We start from the raw sequence: 15218 nt of genomic DNA, 5'->3' as shown, positions 1-15218 counted from the left end.
TTTATATGTAATGTGAAGTCAATATTCAGCTTCTTTTATCTCACATTTGAGACATTTGGTGAAAACAGAATGGCAGAATGACAACATTTGTGCTCAATCTTACAAAATTTCATTTTAGACTTGTTTTCTACACTTATCTATTACTGTATTCATATCCTATTTCAAGCACCAAAACAGTTCATTCTCATGACTGAAGGTGTGTTTTCACAAGGGATTTGAATTTTTTTCAAAAAGCAGACCTCAAATTTCCAGCATTTGGCCTAAATTATTTCTTTATACAGTGTTCTAGGACAAACTGGCCTCAGTGTGCTTACAGCGGAGGTTCTAATATTTAGACATAAAACACTTGAGTATTGTTACATCTTAAAAAGATCAATTTAAGAAAATATGTAAAAGTCGAGAAAATGGCCTCAAACCTCAGAGGGCATAAACACGTCTGTATTCAGTTTTAACCAGTGATTTGGTGTTTGCGCTTAGAGTGGGCCACAAACAAAAATCTTGTTTAGGGCCACCAAAATCCTAAGGCCGGCCCTGGTCTCTTCATTTCAATCATTTATCCATTATCCTAAGCTAATTATTCCAACCATCTGTCTGTTACCTATACTTTATTATTTCAACTGTTCATCCATTAGTCTTGGCTCACTTTTCCATTACTTTTATCTGACTATTTCAACCATTTCATTATCTTAAACTAATTATTTGAACCATCTGTCTGCTACTTTTAGCTAATGAACACAATTGTTCATCTATTAATTTGGGCTAAGTTGGCTAATGTGAACTCATTACTTTTAGCTGACTTTTTCAACCATTTATTTAACCATTTATCTTATATGAAGCTAATTATTTGAACCATCTGGTACCGTGTGGTTCTTTTAGTTAATTAGTTCAGCTCTTCATCCATTTATTTTGGCTCAGTTGGACAAAATTAAGTCCTCACTATTAGTGGGCCATACTGTATAATGACTTTTCTTAATGTTTCAGATCTCATGCAACTGCTATAGCAACAGATGACCTCCTGGTGGTAATACTGCCAGGGTGCGTACACTGTTTGGTCAGGTTATCTTGTAGGGTAGGACTTAACTGCATTTACTCGTGATTAGAGAGTAGATATTTACAAGATCTAATCTGAATCATCCACTAGTTGGGAATCACTACCTTAGCCTGCTTAAAGAGAGTGCATACAGTACAGTATTAGGTATTCCATATTGAAATTGTCAGTTATATTAATTATTATAGTAATAACAGCACATACAAGGACATTTCTCTGTCTGATAACTACCGTTTCTCTTGATTACAGAGGCCATAGGTTTTCATGAAGAATCTATTGATTAGACATTACATAGTGAGAAATTAGCTTCTATGCCCTAAGATGCCATCTTCAGAAATCATTTGTTCATCCATCTCTCCAAATTCTACAGATATAGTGACTTTCTTTCAATATTTAGCACTACAGAGGCTGTACCAATGCACTGCAAATCCATTATTGAAATGTCCCTATCCAACCACCAGAGGTCACCGCTGGCACTATTTCGATTTTTTTTCTTTTTAATACATGGCAATGTGATTTAGGTGTTTCTTTTTCATGTGGCTTTACATCGACTCAAACTGGAACAGGTAAAACTTTTGTTTAAACAAGATAAACTAATTCATTGCCTTGGAAAAGGCTGACAAAGACTGTAATGTTTACCCATGGTTTGTAGGCCCAACACCACTGATTGAAGAGGGTTCATATAGAGGTTTCTGTCCTCACATATATAAACAGAAAACAGAAACAAAATCCCCAAGGACTGCATCATCACATGCCAGCTCTAGGCAACTCCTGACCACTAGGCAACTTAAGAAATGGATTCAGTCTATTGATTTAAAAGGGTTCACACAAAGGACAGCTCTTCCACTATACTGTATATGTATCTCTATAGTGTGGTAGACGGAGCAAGCAAGAGCTTTTAGAAAAGAAACATTTATTTTACAGAAGCTTTACATAGTCATCATCATCACTGATCAACTCAAAAACAGCTCTCATCAAGGCCATGAATAGATTAAAAATAACTGGGTAGAACTAAGAGAGAAAAAGAGGGAAAAAAATGCAAATATGAAATTTGATTTCAACAAATTACCCGGCCAGGGTGTATATGTTGACTAGTCACTGGTAAAAACCCTCTTTGTTACATCTGTCAATCACTTTGACAGGAAAATAAAAAGAATGTAAAGTCCAACAACAACAGTCTGATATTAAACAGAGTTTGTACAGACAAAAAAGGAGAAAAAAAAGGTTTTGGGGGAGAGATTGGGGGTGGTGGGGTGTGGGCATTCTCCAGTGTTCTACTTTGGAGGGTCTGTGTTGATACCATATTTCTCTTTTAGAAGCTTCAACTGTTCCTCTTTCTTCTTTGTGTCCATCTTCTGGAAAGCCTGCAAAGAATTGACAAAACAGAGAAAACCATATTAAAACATGTAGGGGGACTAATGGCACTGCGTTTAGGTTTGTTTTTGTTTTTTTACTTATGTAAAACCTAAATCCTTTCAATTCCAAAATAATGTTTTAGTCTCGCATTTAATCAGAACGTTTTTCCACCGAGTGGTTCCCTGTGACCTGACCATATCCACACACAGACAGGGTAATGCTCATACGTACTCTGTTGGCATTGTAGTAGAGAACCACCAGGTATCGGTTGCAGACGTTGAAGCCTGACAGGTGATCACAGGCGTTCTTGGCATCAAAGATGTCTTCATACACTACATAGGCTGTTCCTCTTGATTCGGGTGTGTTTCCTCTGAGAACAGAGAAAAGCACAAAGCAGACAGGGTGATTAGAGGTTTATAATGACCAGGGTGAAAGTTAAGTATCTATGCAACAGAAAAGACATCTTCATGGAAACAGTTAAGAATCTATTATTGTTAAAATGTTGTGTGCATATGACCAATGTTGATACATATTTTGATTCTTTTTCATTTACAAAGTGCACCATCAACCACACCTGAGTTTTAACCCTCATCACTGGTGCCCTTTGCTATCCCCACGGAAATGTGTCAGTTTGATCAATCTGATTAGACAGCATGAACAGACCACTGTATATGTGTGATACTTTGGTATTTTTGGCTGTGGAAACGCAGAAAACTAAAATGTATAGATACTTACGTTCTGATTTGACGGATTGGTCCATATTTCCCAAAGATATCATACATTTCCTCAGCTGTAATCTTGTATGGAAGGTTCCTGACGTACAGGATTCTGTTCACCTCTGGAGGTAATCGTATCTGCAAGAACAAAAATAGATTAAAACATACTATAATTAGTTACATTATCACTAGCGATTCTATAGAAAGCTAAATACCGGTAATAAACCAGGCCACAGGCTTTTTAATTCAATGTTATTTCAAATCAAACATAATAATACACACTTTCGATTCGATTTTCACGTTTCCTAATCTAGTTTTAAGAGACCACCTTACCTTCACTGTTATGCAAGATACATGTTATTACAGACAATAATTCAATGCTTCCCATAACCACGAAAGCCCTTTAGTAGACCTCTTGATTATCGCAGACCACAGGTCAATATCCCATCATGAGCCATGTCATCACTCTGCGATTGAATTCAGTGCAGAATTGAAGGAGCAACTAGCCAACCACTACACAGTTTACATTGAACATTGAACTGTTTACATGATCATACACGTCGCCACCATTATACAACCAGATTTGACGTAGTAGATGGTTCAGATTACACCACTTCACTGAGTAGTAATATATAACATATAATCGACAAAGAAACGTCTCAATAAAACGCTGGCTTCAAACTTCCGTGTGATTGTTTTTAGATCGTTAGCATGCTAGTTGGCTAACGGTATGCTAACACTAGCCGCCGCTAAGTCCTGGTCGAGCTACAGTGACACAATTAGTTATATTAATCACACAATACGCCAGCCGACTCGATCAGACTTACATTGGCGCGTTTAGCTGCTTGCATAGCCATGGTGAAATACTTCTAGGTGTCAACAAAACCAGCGAAAATTTAACACGCAGTTTCCCTGCTCTTCTTTTCCTAACGTCAAAATGGCAGCTATCGCTAACGGGTGACGAACTTCCGGTTTCCGACGAAGCGACCGGAAGCACAGCGCAGCACCGTGCTGCCGGTGCTGCCCGTTAATATAATACATCCATGGTGCTGCCCCCTGTAGGCAGACTGTGGACCTACAGAGGCTGCAGATTCACACTATTGGACACACACCACTAACTCGTGGAGAAAGACCCCAAATCATAGAATATGAATGCAGTCAAAAGTTTGAATCATTTCAAAATAATAAAATAAAAAATAAAAAGCGAGCTTTTTATTGAGAAGCTTCTCAGTTGATTGAATATTAGGCTATATATTACTGCTCAGTGAGGCTGTGTATTTTTATTTTTAAGGCCCTTAATGGGTTGGCCCTGTCTTACTTGTCTAGACTCTGGATATGGTTTCCTCAAGTCCTCTCTATCATTGAGGTCTGCTCTGCTGACAGATCGCTCCTGGCAGTCCCAAAAACACAGTCAAAGAAGAGGGGGGTGGCAGAGCCATAGCTGTTGTGGCCCCCAGACTTTGGAGCGAGCTGCCCCTCCAGATTAGTCTGGCCCCTACCCTGCCTGTTTTTAAGTCTCATTTAGAAACCCATTTGTTTTCTCTGGCCTTCTCAGTCTCTCAGTACGTTTACATGCAGAGCTTAATCGAGCTGTGTGATAGCGGGTTTCTTTGTGGTCTGAATCTTGTGTTGTGATCATAGACTGTAAAAAGAAGGTTGTGATGTTAACAAACCTTCTGTGTTTTGTATTTTTGTCATGCTTATTTTTGTACAGCACTTTGGTCAACGCTGTTGTCTTTAAATGTGCCATATATATATATTTTTTTATTGTATTGTATTTTACTAACACTCACAAATGACACTGTCATTGTATGACTCTATACATAATCTTTGACAAAACTAGTGGAACGACTGTTAATTTCAGATGTTTTTTTTTTTTTTTTCAACTAAACCATGGTGCCATTTCACAGTATAGGAAAATGGGTGTAGGTCAAAACATGCTGTTTGAGTTGGCTGAATTCCATTTAGCTGCACTGGTTCCAGGTAGCCTACTGTATTATGTTCACTCTCTGTCACACTGTCATGGCCTGCTGGGAATCTTGAATGGAACGGAAACATGTTATCAGCCACACCCATACTTCCCTTACTACAAAAGAAACCCCGCTTTAAAAAAGGCCTAGTAGATCTTTCCAAAGCTGCAGTGTCACTTGTGGTTTTCCTGCAATGACGGGTCAAAATGTTTGCTGTGGAAAAAAGGGGCTGACTGTGGATTTTGGTGACATTGAGGAGCACGTTGTTACCACTCCACAAAATGATCCAGCAGCTGTCTCTACACCTACATAATAACTGCAGAGTCAGGAAACTTCTGCAGATGACCGAGGTCAGAGTTGTAACAGGTGAAGAGGAGAGGTCAGAGGACAGTCCCCTGCTGTTCTCCTGTGATCCTCACCTCCACCTGCTAATACACACAGCTGCTCTGTCAGCAGAGTGGGCTGAATTGTATTGAGGGCATTGGGAAATCAACATGTTTCACACTCACAGTGTTTTATGTATCACTGCAGGTGAGCGGAGACTGCCAGGGGAGCAACCACCCAACTGTTATCACATCATGATTCAGGTGTGATGACGGATTAAAACCATGACTCATGTACAGAAATAAGAGACATAATGCCATCTTAGCCTGTTCACGTCAAACAAAAAAGTATTATGGTTCTTTTGTGGATGAATCAATAAGCCATAGTCAGTGAACAAAAAACAAATGAAATCAGCCAAAACACAAAAGGAAATCCAGACAGAAGAGTGTTAAATATACTTTGTTCACACCTTTTCGATCTGGATGACTCCGACCCTGACAGCCTCTCCCTTTATCCACAGCCAAGCCCTTTCTCCCATATCAGCTTTAAATCTACCATGTCTCATAACCAACACTTTTATCCAGTGGCAATCTAACCTCCTAACTGTCACAAGCACATCAAAATCTTTTTTTGAAAACCTTTTATCATTATGGTAGGCCTACTCAGCTGGTATGGGTAACAATTGGCAATTGGAAATTTGAAATTGTGATTCTTGAGGGGAAAAGGTTGCGCAACAGTCAGTGGCATGTTTCAGTCACCTGATGAAATGATCACCGACTGCTTTTGCAAGACAGAAGACAAGTTTGAATGATTTACTGTAAGCATGATTCAGCCTGTATTCAAATGAAAGTTTAGTGCCACAAAATGATGTGGTGATACTAAACCACACTGCTGTTTTCAAATCATGCATGACTCAGCAGAAGATTAAAGTGATATTTTGTCTAGTTTCTGTTGCTTTCATCCTGTGTGAAGGAAGGCACTGGTGAAATCAAGCCTGAAGCAACACTTTCCTCATCATCCCTTCAAAAATGTTTCTTTGAACCAAAACATACTTGAGCAATTGATGAAATATTCATTCATTTCAAGACATGAAAGAGTTACACTGATCAGAGGAGGGCATTTTTTGCTTGACACTCAACTATCTGCCCTGAGCTAAAGGACCTGTTTGTCTATTCACTAAAGAAATATACTGTAAGTAAGTCACAGGTTGTGTTGCAACATGGTTGTCATCTTGCATCATCTGTGTCGCTTTGTGATGTGTCATATTCTTGGTCTGTAAATTAAAAAAGAAAACATATAAAAAATTTTGAATTTCTATAATGAAAAAGACAGCGCCATGTATTTGCTCTTCCATCCCATTTAAATGTGGGCCACGTCATTGCAGTCTTTTTTTTCCTTCGTTTTTTTCAATTTGATTTTTTATTGGCAGCCATAGAATCACAGGTGATACAGGCCTGAATGACAATGACAGTTACAAATAATTTCCCATTTTCATAAAATAAATAAGAAAGAAGGGAAAAAACAGACACTATACTGTATATATTTAAAAAATATATAATAAATACAATATGTATATACAATAAATACATGAATTTAGTGGGGAAGGAAGAATGAAAATGAAAGAAAGTGTTGTTAAACATCAGCTGCAGTGTGAGAGAGGGCAAAGACTAGTCAAAATCAAAGTCCACTTTTTAGCCCATTCAGTTGATAAGAAACTTTCATCATACAGTCATAAATAAAAGGATACATGGACAGGGATTTTTCCATTGATCTGCACTGTCAGGATGAGAGTCAGATTTTCAAGACTTTGGCTGTGATAATTAGGGATAGGCTACATTTCTGTCACTAGTATTTCCTGTCAAGTAGCCTACAGCCCATGGAGATGCAGCCAAAAATGTCTACATTGAGACATTGAGAGAAAAAAACCCGAATACAAAGTAATATTGTTATTAATTTTCTAGTCATTTTAAGCAGGAATAAATAAATTGAGAGGATTATCAGAAAAAAAGAAAAAGAATTGAGTTGAGTTTGTGTGTGAACTCGCGGCAGGGTCAACCAGGCCAGTTCCGGGTCACGGATGGAAAAAAGGGAAAAGGACGCTAACAGGTGGCAGCACGTGCCTCGTTTCGGCTAGTTAACGGCAGCCACCAATTAACGGTTAACGTTACTAACATCGGTTTGCTGTGAAGTTTGTTGGTTTATTTTTTTCGCCACACTAACATATTTTCGGAAGCAGTTGAACGGATCATCTGATACACCAGTGTGCACCGGTAGAACACGCTGGAGCTGGGCTAAAAACTAGCCCGCTAAACCCGGAGAGTTTAGGCGGCTGGATCGAAGATAAGCCGCGCCACAGCAGCGGAGCGTGTGTCCGGTGGAGTGACGGTGAACCTGGGCTAAACGTTACCACCGTCACCGCCAGGCGGAGAAGACTCTGTGGGGTCGGTTTAAAAGAGTGAGTTTTTGTGTGTTATCTCATTTCGAGTTACTGCTAAATGTATTTTTAACTGCAGGATAGCCGTTATGCTAATCCATTGAGACTTTTTTTGTGTGTAACGTTAGCACCTGTAGCTTTTACTGTGCTCAAGGAAGCTAAGCTAATGGCAGTTGCTAATCTTACATCTGACAGTAGGCAAGTTAACGTTAGCTAATGGCGCTTTCCCACTACACAGACACGTCTCGGTTTAGGTGCAACAAGTTTAAGTTACGCCACATTGTCCGAAGCCTAACGTTATAGATTGGCATTTGAAACTTTATTGCTAACGATATTAATAAATAATTTAAGCTGTTCTGGAGGGGTGTGCTGTATGGACTCTTTGGCTTATACAAAAATAAGGAAAAGCCGAATGAAACATGTAGCTATTATCAAACCTCATCACACTGATGGCAAAATTTCATATTCATAAATGTAAGCTTACAGGAAGAAATCCCTCTTTTGTTGCTTTTTACAATGAGCTCATACAGTGCATCTATTCCATTAAATTTTCTCAAAACCAAAAAGCGATCCAAAACGTTTCTGTGAACTATTTAAAGCAGAACTATGCAGGATTTCGGCTGTAATTATTGTGGCTCAGAGTCACTGTGATGGTAGAGTGACCTGTTATGAGGTGAATGGGGTCTAGGCCAATGCGCTCACCCCCCCCACTGGCTGAAAACCGCACTTGCAAGATCAGTCCTCCGTCTCGGTGTAAATCTCATCAATGGATAGAACTATCGCGAGAAACTGCCTTACGGCAGTACGAGATAAGAACGCAGATGACGTCATGCATGTCATGAATCGTGATTGGTTTGAGTTCGGAAAGTCGGAGGAAACCATGGAAACATGTTTGTACTGATGAAGTTCGGCTACACGGAGCTAATGCTAACAGACACACACACACCATGGATCTTTTATAAGATAATGTAATACATCATGACACACACACACACACGCCTTCGCGTTTTGGAACCTTTATTCATGTGTGTGTGTATGTCTGTGTCTTTGTGTCTTTGTCTGTGTGTGGCCGTATTAGCGTTAGCTCCGTGTTAGCATTAGCTCCCTGTTAGCGTTAGCTCCGTGTTAGCATTAGCTCCGTGCTTAGCAAACACCGCTCTCTACCTTCAGCAGTAAACACAAGCACGTGTAGGGAGGGGGTGGAGGAGGTGGGGCGGCGAGTTTTTTTTTTTTTTTTACGACAGTGACATGTGCCTCCCAGAACTGTGGGGGAGCCCCGGAGAGGGAAAAAAAGAGAAACCAACGAAGGAGCGAGCTATTTCCGGCCAAGTTGCATAGTTCTGCTTTAATAGCTAGGGGAGCGCCGGGTCGATTGATACATGGGACGATGTTTCACACCTACCAATCCTGGGAAAGCTCGTGAAATTACATCACGCCATTCAAAAGTTATTAGCGCGAACCGGTTTTTGACTACGGAAAGTAAAATGTTACGTGCGGTAGTTTTTTTGTGATCAAAAGTTGTATTGTGTGTTTCATGCAATAATAATATGACCCAACAACAGATGAATTCATACATAAACAGGTCCTCATGTATGCAATGTCATAGTTTTGAAGTTTAGAGGCAAAACAGGTTGAAGTGTCAGTAGTCGCTGCAGGGACGATTGATACAGCTGTTTCAAATGTCCCTCATGCCACCGTGTGCGTAGTGATTGTGGTCACATTACGCGATCAATATCTGTATATAAATCACCGAATTAGCCTAACTGTTTTGCAATGAACAACAACCGATTTGAATGAACAACATGTATTTTTAATAAACACCACATATTTTTAATGTTCGTGTTTATGACATGAATCAACAGATATTCAGCAAAGTGAGGGGAAAATGCCGAGGGTAAAATGACAATATGTTCAACTGTGTATCCATAAACATGACTTAGGACAGAGAAATAAGTAAATGAAATGAAAATACAGTCATCCAACAACTCGTACAGAAGAAGAAAGGTGAGTTTAATCGAAATGCGGATCTTGACAATTATGCACGGGACAAAATATTTATTTGACCTATTTATATTGTGAGAAATGATGTGACATTTTGGCAATGACGAGTACACTAGTATGTTGTCCGATATGCTTCATAAAAACGAGAATAATGTCAGTAGTTTCTGTTTAAAACATGCTGTTTCAACCGTCCCAACGACCCGCATAGGTGGGGCGTTTGAGACAAATGTCAACTTATGTTCAAAGTTATAAAACAGTGCGATCATCCAACATATGTGTTAAATTACACTTGTAACTAAGAGAATACACATGTGAGTTATTGATCACATGATAAAAATGTTTGTGTACATAACGTCATCTTTGAAAAAGACGTTTAAATGAAAAGTGTATCAATCGACCCGGCGCTCCCCTACTACTGGAGGCTCTTAATCGTAGAATGTATTTGTGAAATGCATATGTTTTATTTTGTTTTGTAAGCTTCCTATGTATGTGAAACAAAAAAGAAGTGTAAATAATAGCAGTAGTTATAGGGTTGGTTTCTTGGGAAAGTGGTGAAATGAAATGCCAAAACCAAACGGTACCACAGGTTTAAAGATGATGTTTTCATTTTAGTGGCTTATTAGCATTGTAACTTACAGTGAATGACGGTTAAAAGCATAAAGATACCCATGATCTTTACACACTTCTTTCAGTGCCCAGTCTAACTCATTTCTATCCATGCAATGTTAGTGGTCGAAGTGCTTCATATTCTTCACAGGCACCCTACAAAGCTCATAGGTAAAGGTGTCAAAATGTGGTTCATTTTGTGTCATAGGAGCAGAGAAGGCTGAAAGGATTTCTGTCATTTTATAGTCAGAAACATGCTTGAAGCAACTTATGATGATGATGATGATGACTGCTTTTTAGTGCCGTGGATAAATAAATTGCTCTCCAGGGGTCACTTCAGTTGATGTCACAGATTTTCTTTGAAAAAATACATGCACATTTTTTTGTGGGAAAGTGCTAACATTAATGCGGCAAGCTAATGCAGACATGCTACCAGTCAAACGTTTGGACACAAGTGTTTTTTCTGTATTTCCGTCACTTTCTACATTGTAGATTCAAACTGAAAACATCAACACTATGAAGGAACACACATGCAATTATGTAGTCAACAAAAAAGTGTTTAACATAGTAGAATATAGGGGTGTCACGATTCTCCAAATCCTCGATTTGATTTTCGATTTTAGGGTCACAATTCGATTCTTGATTTTTTTTTCTTTTTCTTACAGCACAGACACCTATGCTATTTTCAGACTAGTCTAGTCTACGATCATTGGTTTTATTCATCAAATTTTGTACAGTAAATCTTATTTCAAAAGATGGGATACATATAAGTGATGCAATTTCCATAATGTATCACATTAGGCACCAATGGTCACATTTAAATAATTTCTTTACAATATAAAGGTAACATGCCCCCAAAAATCATGATCCAGGGGCCAAAATTTCCCCCAAGGTTTTGAAACAAATATATTTATATCTGTACATTATCATAATTGTATTATCATTGATTTACCGTCGTGTCTCATTATTCTCCTGATGTCGGCTTAATGTAATGTAAACGAGATTGCGCTGATACGGAGAGTAATGTGACAGACAGCGGGGCAGTGCTGCAGCTGCTGCTGCCGTGCTGCCATGGAGGGGGGCGGGACGAATCCGCCGTCGGGTCTCCTCCGCTCCGGTGTAACACCGGCACGGTGGCTGCAGTGTCAGTGCTTCCACCGGCTGCACATATCAGACTAAACAAAAATAAGGCTATAGCAACCTATAGCGGTCCTGAAGCGTGTACACGAAAAAAAATGCACAGTGTACACGTGTACATATTTTCGTACACGTTCACACCCCTAATAAAAAACAAACTTGACGGGAGAATGTGCGCAGCTCTAAGCAAACTCTGACCATGCGTACGCATGGTTTGGAGGAAAAGGGGAATTGGCGACACAGACGGTGTGGTGGTGAACTGAAGTCAGACTCAGGAAATGATGAGTGAGAAGAACGATTATGTTTTTATTATCGGCCGTCACACATTTAATTTCAACCCGTATGCGTTAGATCCATGTTGCCACAGTGATTTAATTCAACAGCGCCCTTATGTTGCATCGGACTGATGTTTCAGAAACATCTTCTTAGAATCTAACTTAAAATTCAAAATCAAAATTCCTTCTCTATATTTAATCACCACCGTCTCTCCGTCATATTGTCCACTCCCAGAGCGCAGGAGGAGGAGAGGACGCCGCGGCTGCATGGGATAAATACATGGTGTAAATAACTATATGTTCCTATGATACTGTGAACATATGATCGAGAGTCAATTAAATCTCAAACCCTGGGAAAAAATCCAGTAATCTTTCGCACAATTGTTACATTCTGTTTTCTTGTTATCAAGAGAAGTGTCATGTTTGATCATTCCTCAGAATGTAACTGATTCCGCTAATTATTCAAAGTTTTATCGATCAGTCTAATTACTGTAAATAATACAGCGGTGCCCCGTGCGTAATTCTGCACCACGGCACCTCTGGAGAAAGGAGGGAGAGGGAGACCATAATGAATGGTTAATAACTTGTTTCAGATTAGAACTGTTGTCATTGTTGTAACTATGTGCCGAACCGGGTCCAGCATGTGAGAGGGCAGCGCACCAAAACAACACCGCGTGCGCTCTGAGCCGCTGACGCCGTTAACAGCTGCAGCAACACGTCACGTTGTCACTTTCACACCTGCAGCTGATTCACAACACCGACAGAACAAGAGCACGTCAGGCTCATTGACATGCAGATCACATTCATGTGGTGGTTTGCATTGACCATCTACGGTTAAAACAGGGCGTGTACAGGGCGGAACGTGAAGCGGATTCAGCTGCGCACAATTGTAGGAACTCAGTGATTTATAAAGGGAAGTTTGCTTGCAAGTGTGCGTACGCTGGGTTTTATAAGTCTGAATATTTACTGGCGCACGCAAACCTTGGCTTTTGGGCGTACGTACACTTTTAGTAACGATCCCACGCACAGTTTTATAAATGAGACCCCAGGTCCTGATCAGACTGGCGGATCCTCCACCGTCACCAGATCCCCCGAAAGCCCCCGCAAATAATACATCGACAAAAAGAGGCAAGTTGCACCTTTTCGGCTTATTATTTGCGTTTTTTTTTTTTTTTTTTTTAAATCTTATAACGTCTCTGCAACATGCGGCTCTCAGTGCTTGTCGGTGTTGTGTAGTTAGAGCTGTGTCTCCCTCCTGTTTCCCAGGTAGGAGGGGGACAATAGCCCACCAGGGCTGGGTGATAAAACGCTATAAATTGTGAAATAACTTTTCTTCGATAGAAATATGAGACGTGATCAATAGGTTTCATTCATCCATGTTTTGGCAAATAGCCAATGATATTGAGAGTTCCGCTGCGCCAAACCAATCATGTGGCTGGAATAGAGCCAGTCAACATGTGCATTTGTTTGGGTTGCTGCAGACGTGCACTGTACATCAGCTGACACCGCCGGTGTGTAAAAAAAAAAAAGAGACAGGGAGAGTAAGAGAGAGAGAATGAGTGAGTGTTGTCTCGAAATAAAAAGTAAAGGAGAACTGCATATCTATCTACATATTTATCATGTCAGGCATTTGTTACAAACAAACCCCGTGAAAATAGCTTGACAGTTGAGTGAATTATGATCACTTTTACATCATACCTCTATGGAAGTAATGCACTGTAGGCGTGAGTAGTCCTGTTCCAAGATGGCCGCCCTGTAGGCACGTCGCTCTAGTGGGAGGCAGCAGTCAATGCGGTGTCTATGTATATATGTCCAGTGTTTCCTCTAGGATTTTTTTAAGGAGTGGCGCTCAGACCCCCAGACCCCCCCCCCCCCCCCCCCCGTGATTGCCCCCCGCATACCGTAGACCCCCCCCCCCCCCCCCCGCGCACCTGTAAAGCCGGGTTTCCACCGAATCAACATCTCTTTTTTTTTTTCATGACAACTTCATGTCAGTCATGATGTATTTTTGCTATTCAAACAAACTACCACAGGTCATATTTCTCTTAGTTTGATAACCTGGGCCTTCTTCAGGAGACTTTTGGTTAAGTAACCGCACGGACAGCTCCTACACAGGATCGTTCTGCCGTCTCGTCGTTGTCGGTGTCGCTGCCGTCATCGCCGTTACCCCTCCTCCCACTCGCACCAGCGGACGGCCGCGGAGAGGAGGGGGAGTTTATGCACGTTTATGTTACAGCGCAGTAGAGGATATGTCCTGTTAAACTTACTGTATGCGCTACAATAACATCATCATAAGCCCGACGGACTGACACACACTTTTTAGTTTTTTTTTCTTTTCCACCAGCACTGAGCGCGACGTCCGACACGAGAATCAAACCCGCTAATTAAAAAAAAAAAAAAACACCGGCAACAGCGACCACTGATCTGTCCTGAGTCTGTTGTCATTCTGTCACCTGAGTTCAATGATTCTGCGGAAAAACAGGCTGTGGTCTGTCATCGAGGTGCAGAGGGGGTGCAAAGAGTAGATACTGAGCAAGATAGTTATCTGTAGTTTACCTTAGTAGCTACTCGCGAGGTGCAGTGCAGGACTCTGCAGTGAAGGTGGAGGCATGTGGCGGTGGTGGATTAGCGACAATTTAAAAAAAAAAAAAGAAAGAAATTTGAAGCAGCGGCGGCTAGGATTTAGCTGTGGCGGTGCGCCACTGCTAAATGAATGTAGAGGAAACACTGATGTCTATGCCTCCGTGCCTTCTCTGAGTTACAGCGGGGCTCCGTGCAGCACTGCATGTCCATATGACGGTTGCGAATGGGCCTCACTTTTCTTTGTCCAAAAAGACACACCAAAAAAACATCCAAATACCTCCATAGTGCTCCTCTGTAATGTCCCTCTTGTATTGAAGCCCCAACATGAGAAATTGTTCCGAAAAAAATTAAATAAGTCTATATTTCAAGCTTGTTTGTAGCAGAAGCTCCCAGTGTTGCTCTGCCGGAACGCGATTTGCGGAGCCGTGAACTGGGTGTCAATGCAAATCGCACGAGATTTGCACAGACACAGGCAAAGCAGTGAACTGAGACACTGGGAGCTTCTGCTACAAACAAGCTTGAAATATAGACTTATTTAAAGCAGATATCAGTGGAATGTTTTTGTTAATATAAGTCCTAAATAGTCCTATTTTCCGTCAGCAATCACTTACATGAAGTATTTCAGCCTAAACACGAGTCTCTCCGTCACTCTGCTCTGCTGTAACCCGAGGAGAAAATTTTCCTTGTGGGATACAAGTGTTATCCAATGAGGAGAGAGAACGGCATGAAGGGCTGTGTGTGCAGCCAAGGGATGCGCGTGAATGTGGT

General features: G+C 40.7%; 1 protein-coding gene and 1 long non-coding RNA gene across 2 annotated transcripts in view; one reads left to right on the top strand and one right to left on the bottom strand.

Annotated features, from left to right (window-relative positions):
• The window catches only part of LOC311007831, a 434756-nt gene that overhangs the window by 151164 nt on the left and 268374 nt on the right, over nt 1-15218 (top strand). The window lies entirely within an intron of this gene.
• Nucleotides 1963-4072, bottom strand: sf3b6 (splicing factor 3b, subunit 6). The gene is made up of 4 exons (XM_084000555.1): nt 3948-4072; nt 3140-3258; nt 2636-2774; nt 1963-2412 (listed from the first exon to the last, which is right to left on the bottom strand). Exons 1-4 carry the CDS (start codon nt 3975-3977, stop codon nt 2323-2325), a joined length of 378 nt encoding a protein of 125 aa, XP_083856681.1. The 5' UTR covers nt 3978-4072; the 3' UTR covers nt 1963-2322.

This window comes from Trachurus trachurus (assembly GCF_905171665.1).
Source record: "Trachurus trachurus genome assembly, chromosome: 24".
In the NCBI taxonomy this organism is placed as follows: domain Eukaryota; kingdom Metazoa; phylum Chordata; class Actinopteri; order Carangiformes; family Carangidae; genus Trachurus; species Trachurus trachurus.
The sequence above is the reverse complement of the archived record's forward strand: the minus strand, read 5'-3'. Positions and strand labels throughout refer to the sequence as shown.

Excerpts from the sequence above, each read along its gene's own strand:
- sf3b6 (XM_084000555.1), bottom strand. The coding sequence starts at position 3,977 with ATGGCTATGCAAGCAGCTAAACGCGCCAAT. Across the intron at positions 2,775-3,139 it reads CCAATCCGTCAAATCAGAAC|AGGAAACACACCCGAATCAA; the intron begins GTAAGTATCTAT and ends CTCTGTTCTCAG. Across the intron at positions 2,413-2,635 it reads TCTACTACAATGCCAACAGA|GCTTTCCAGAAGATGGACAC; the intron begins GTACGTATGAGC and ends AATTCTTTGCAG.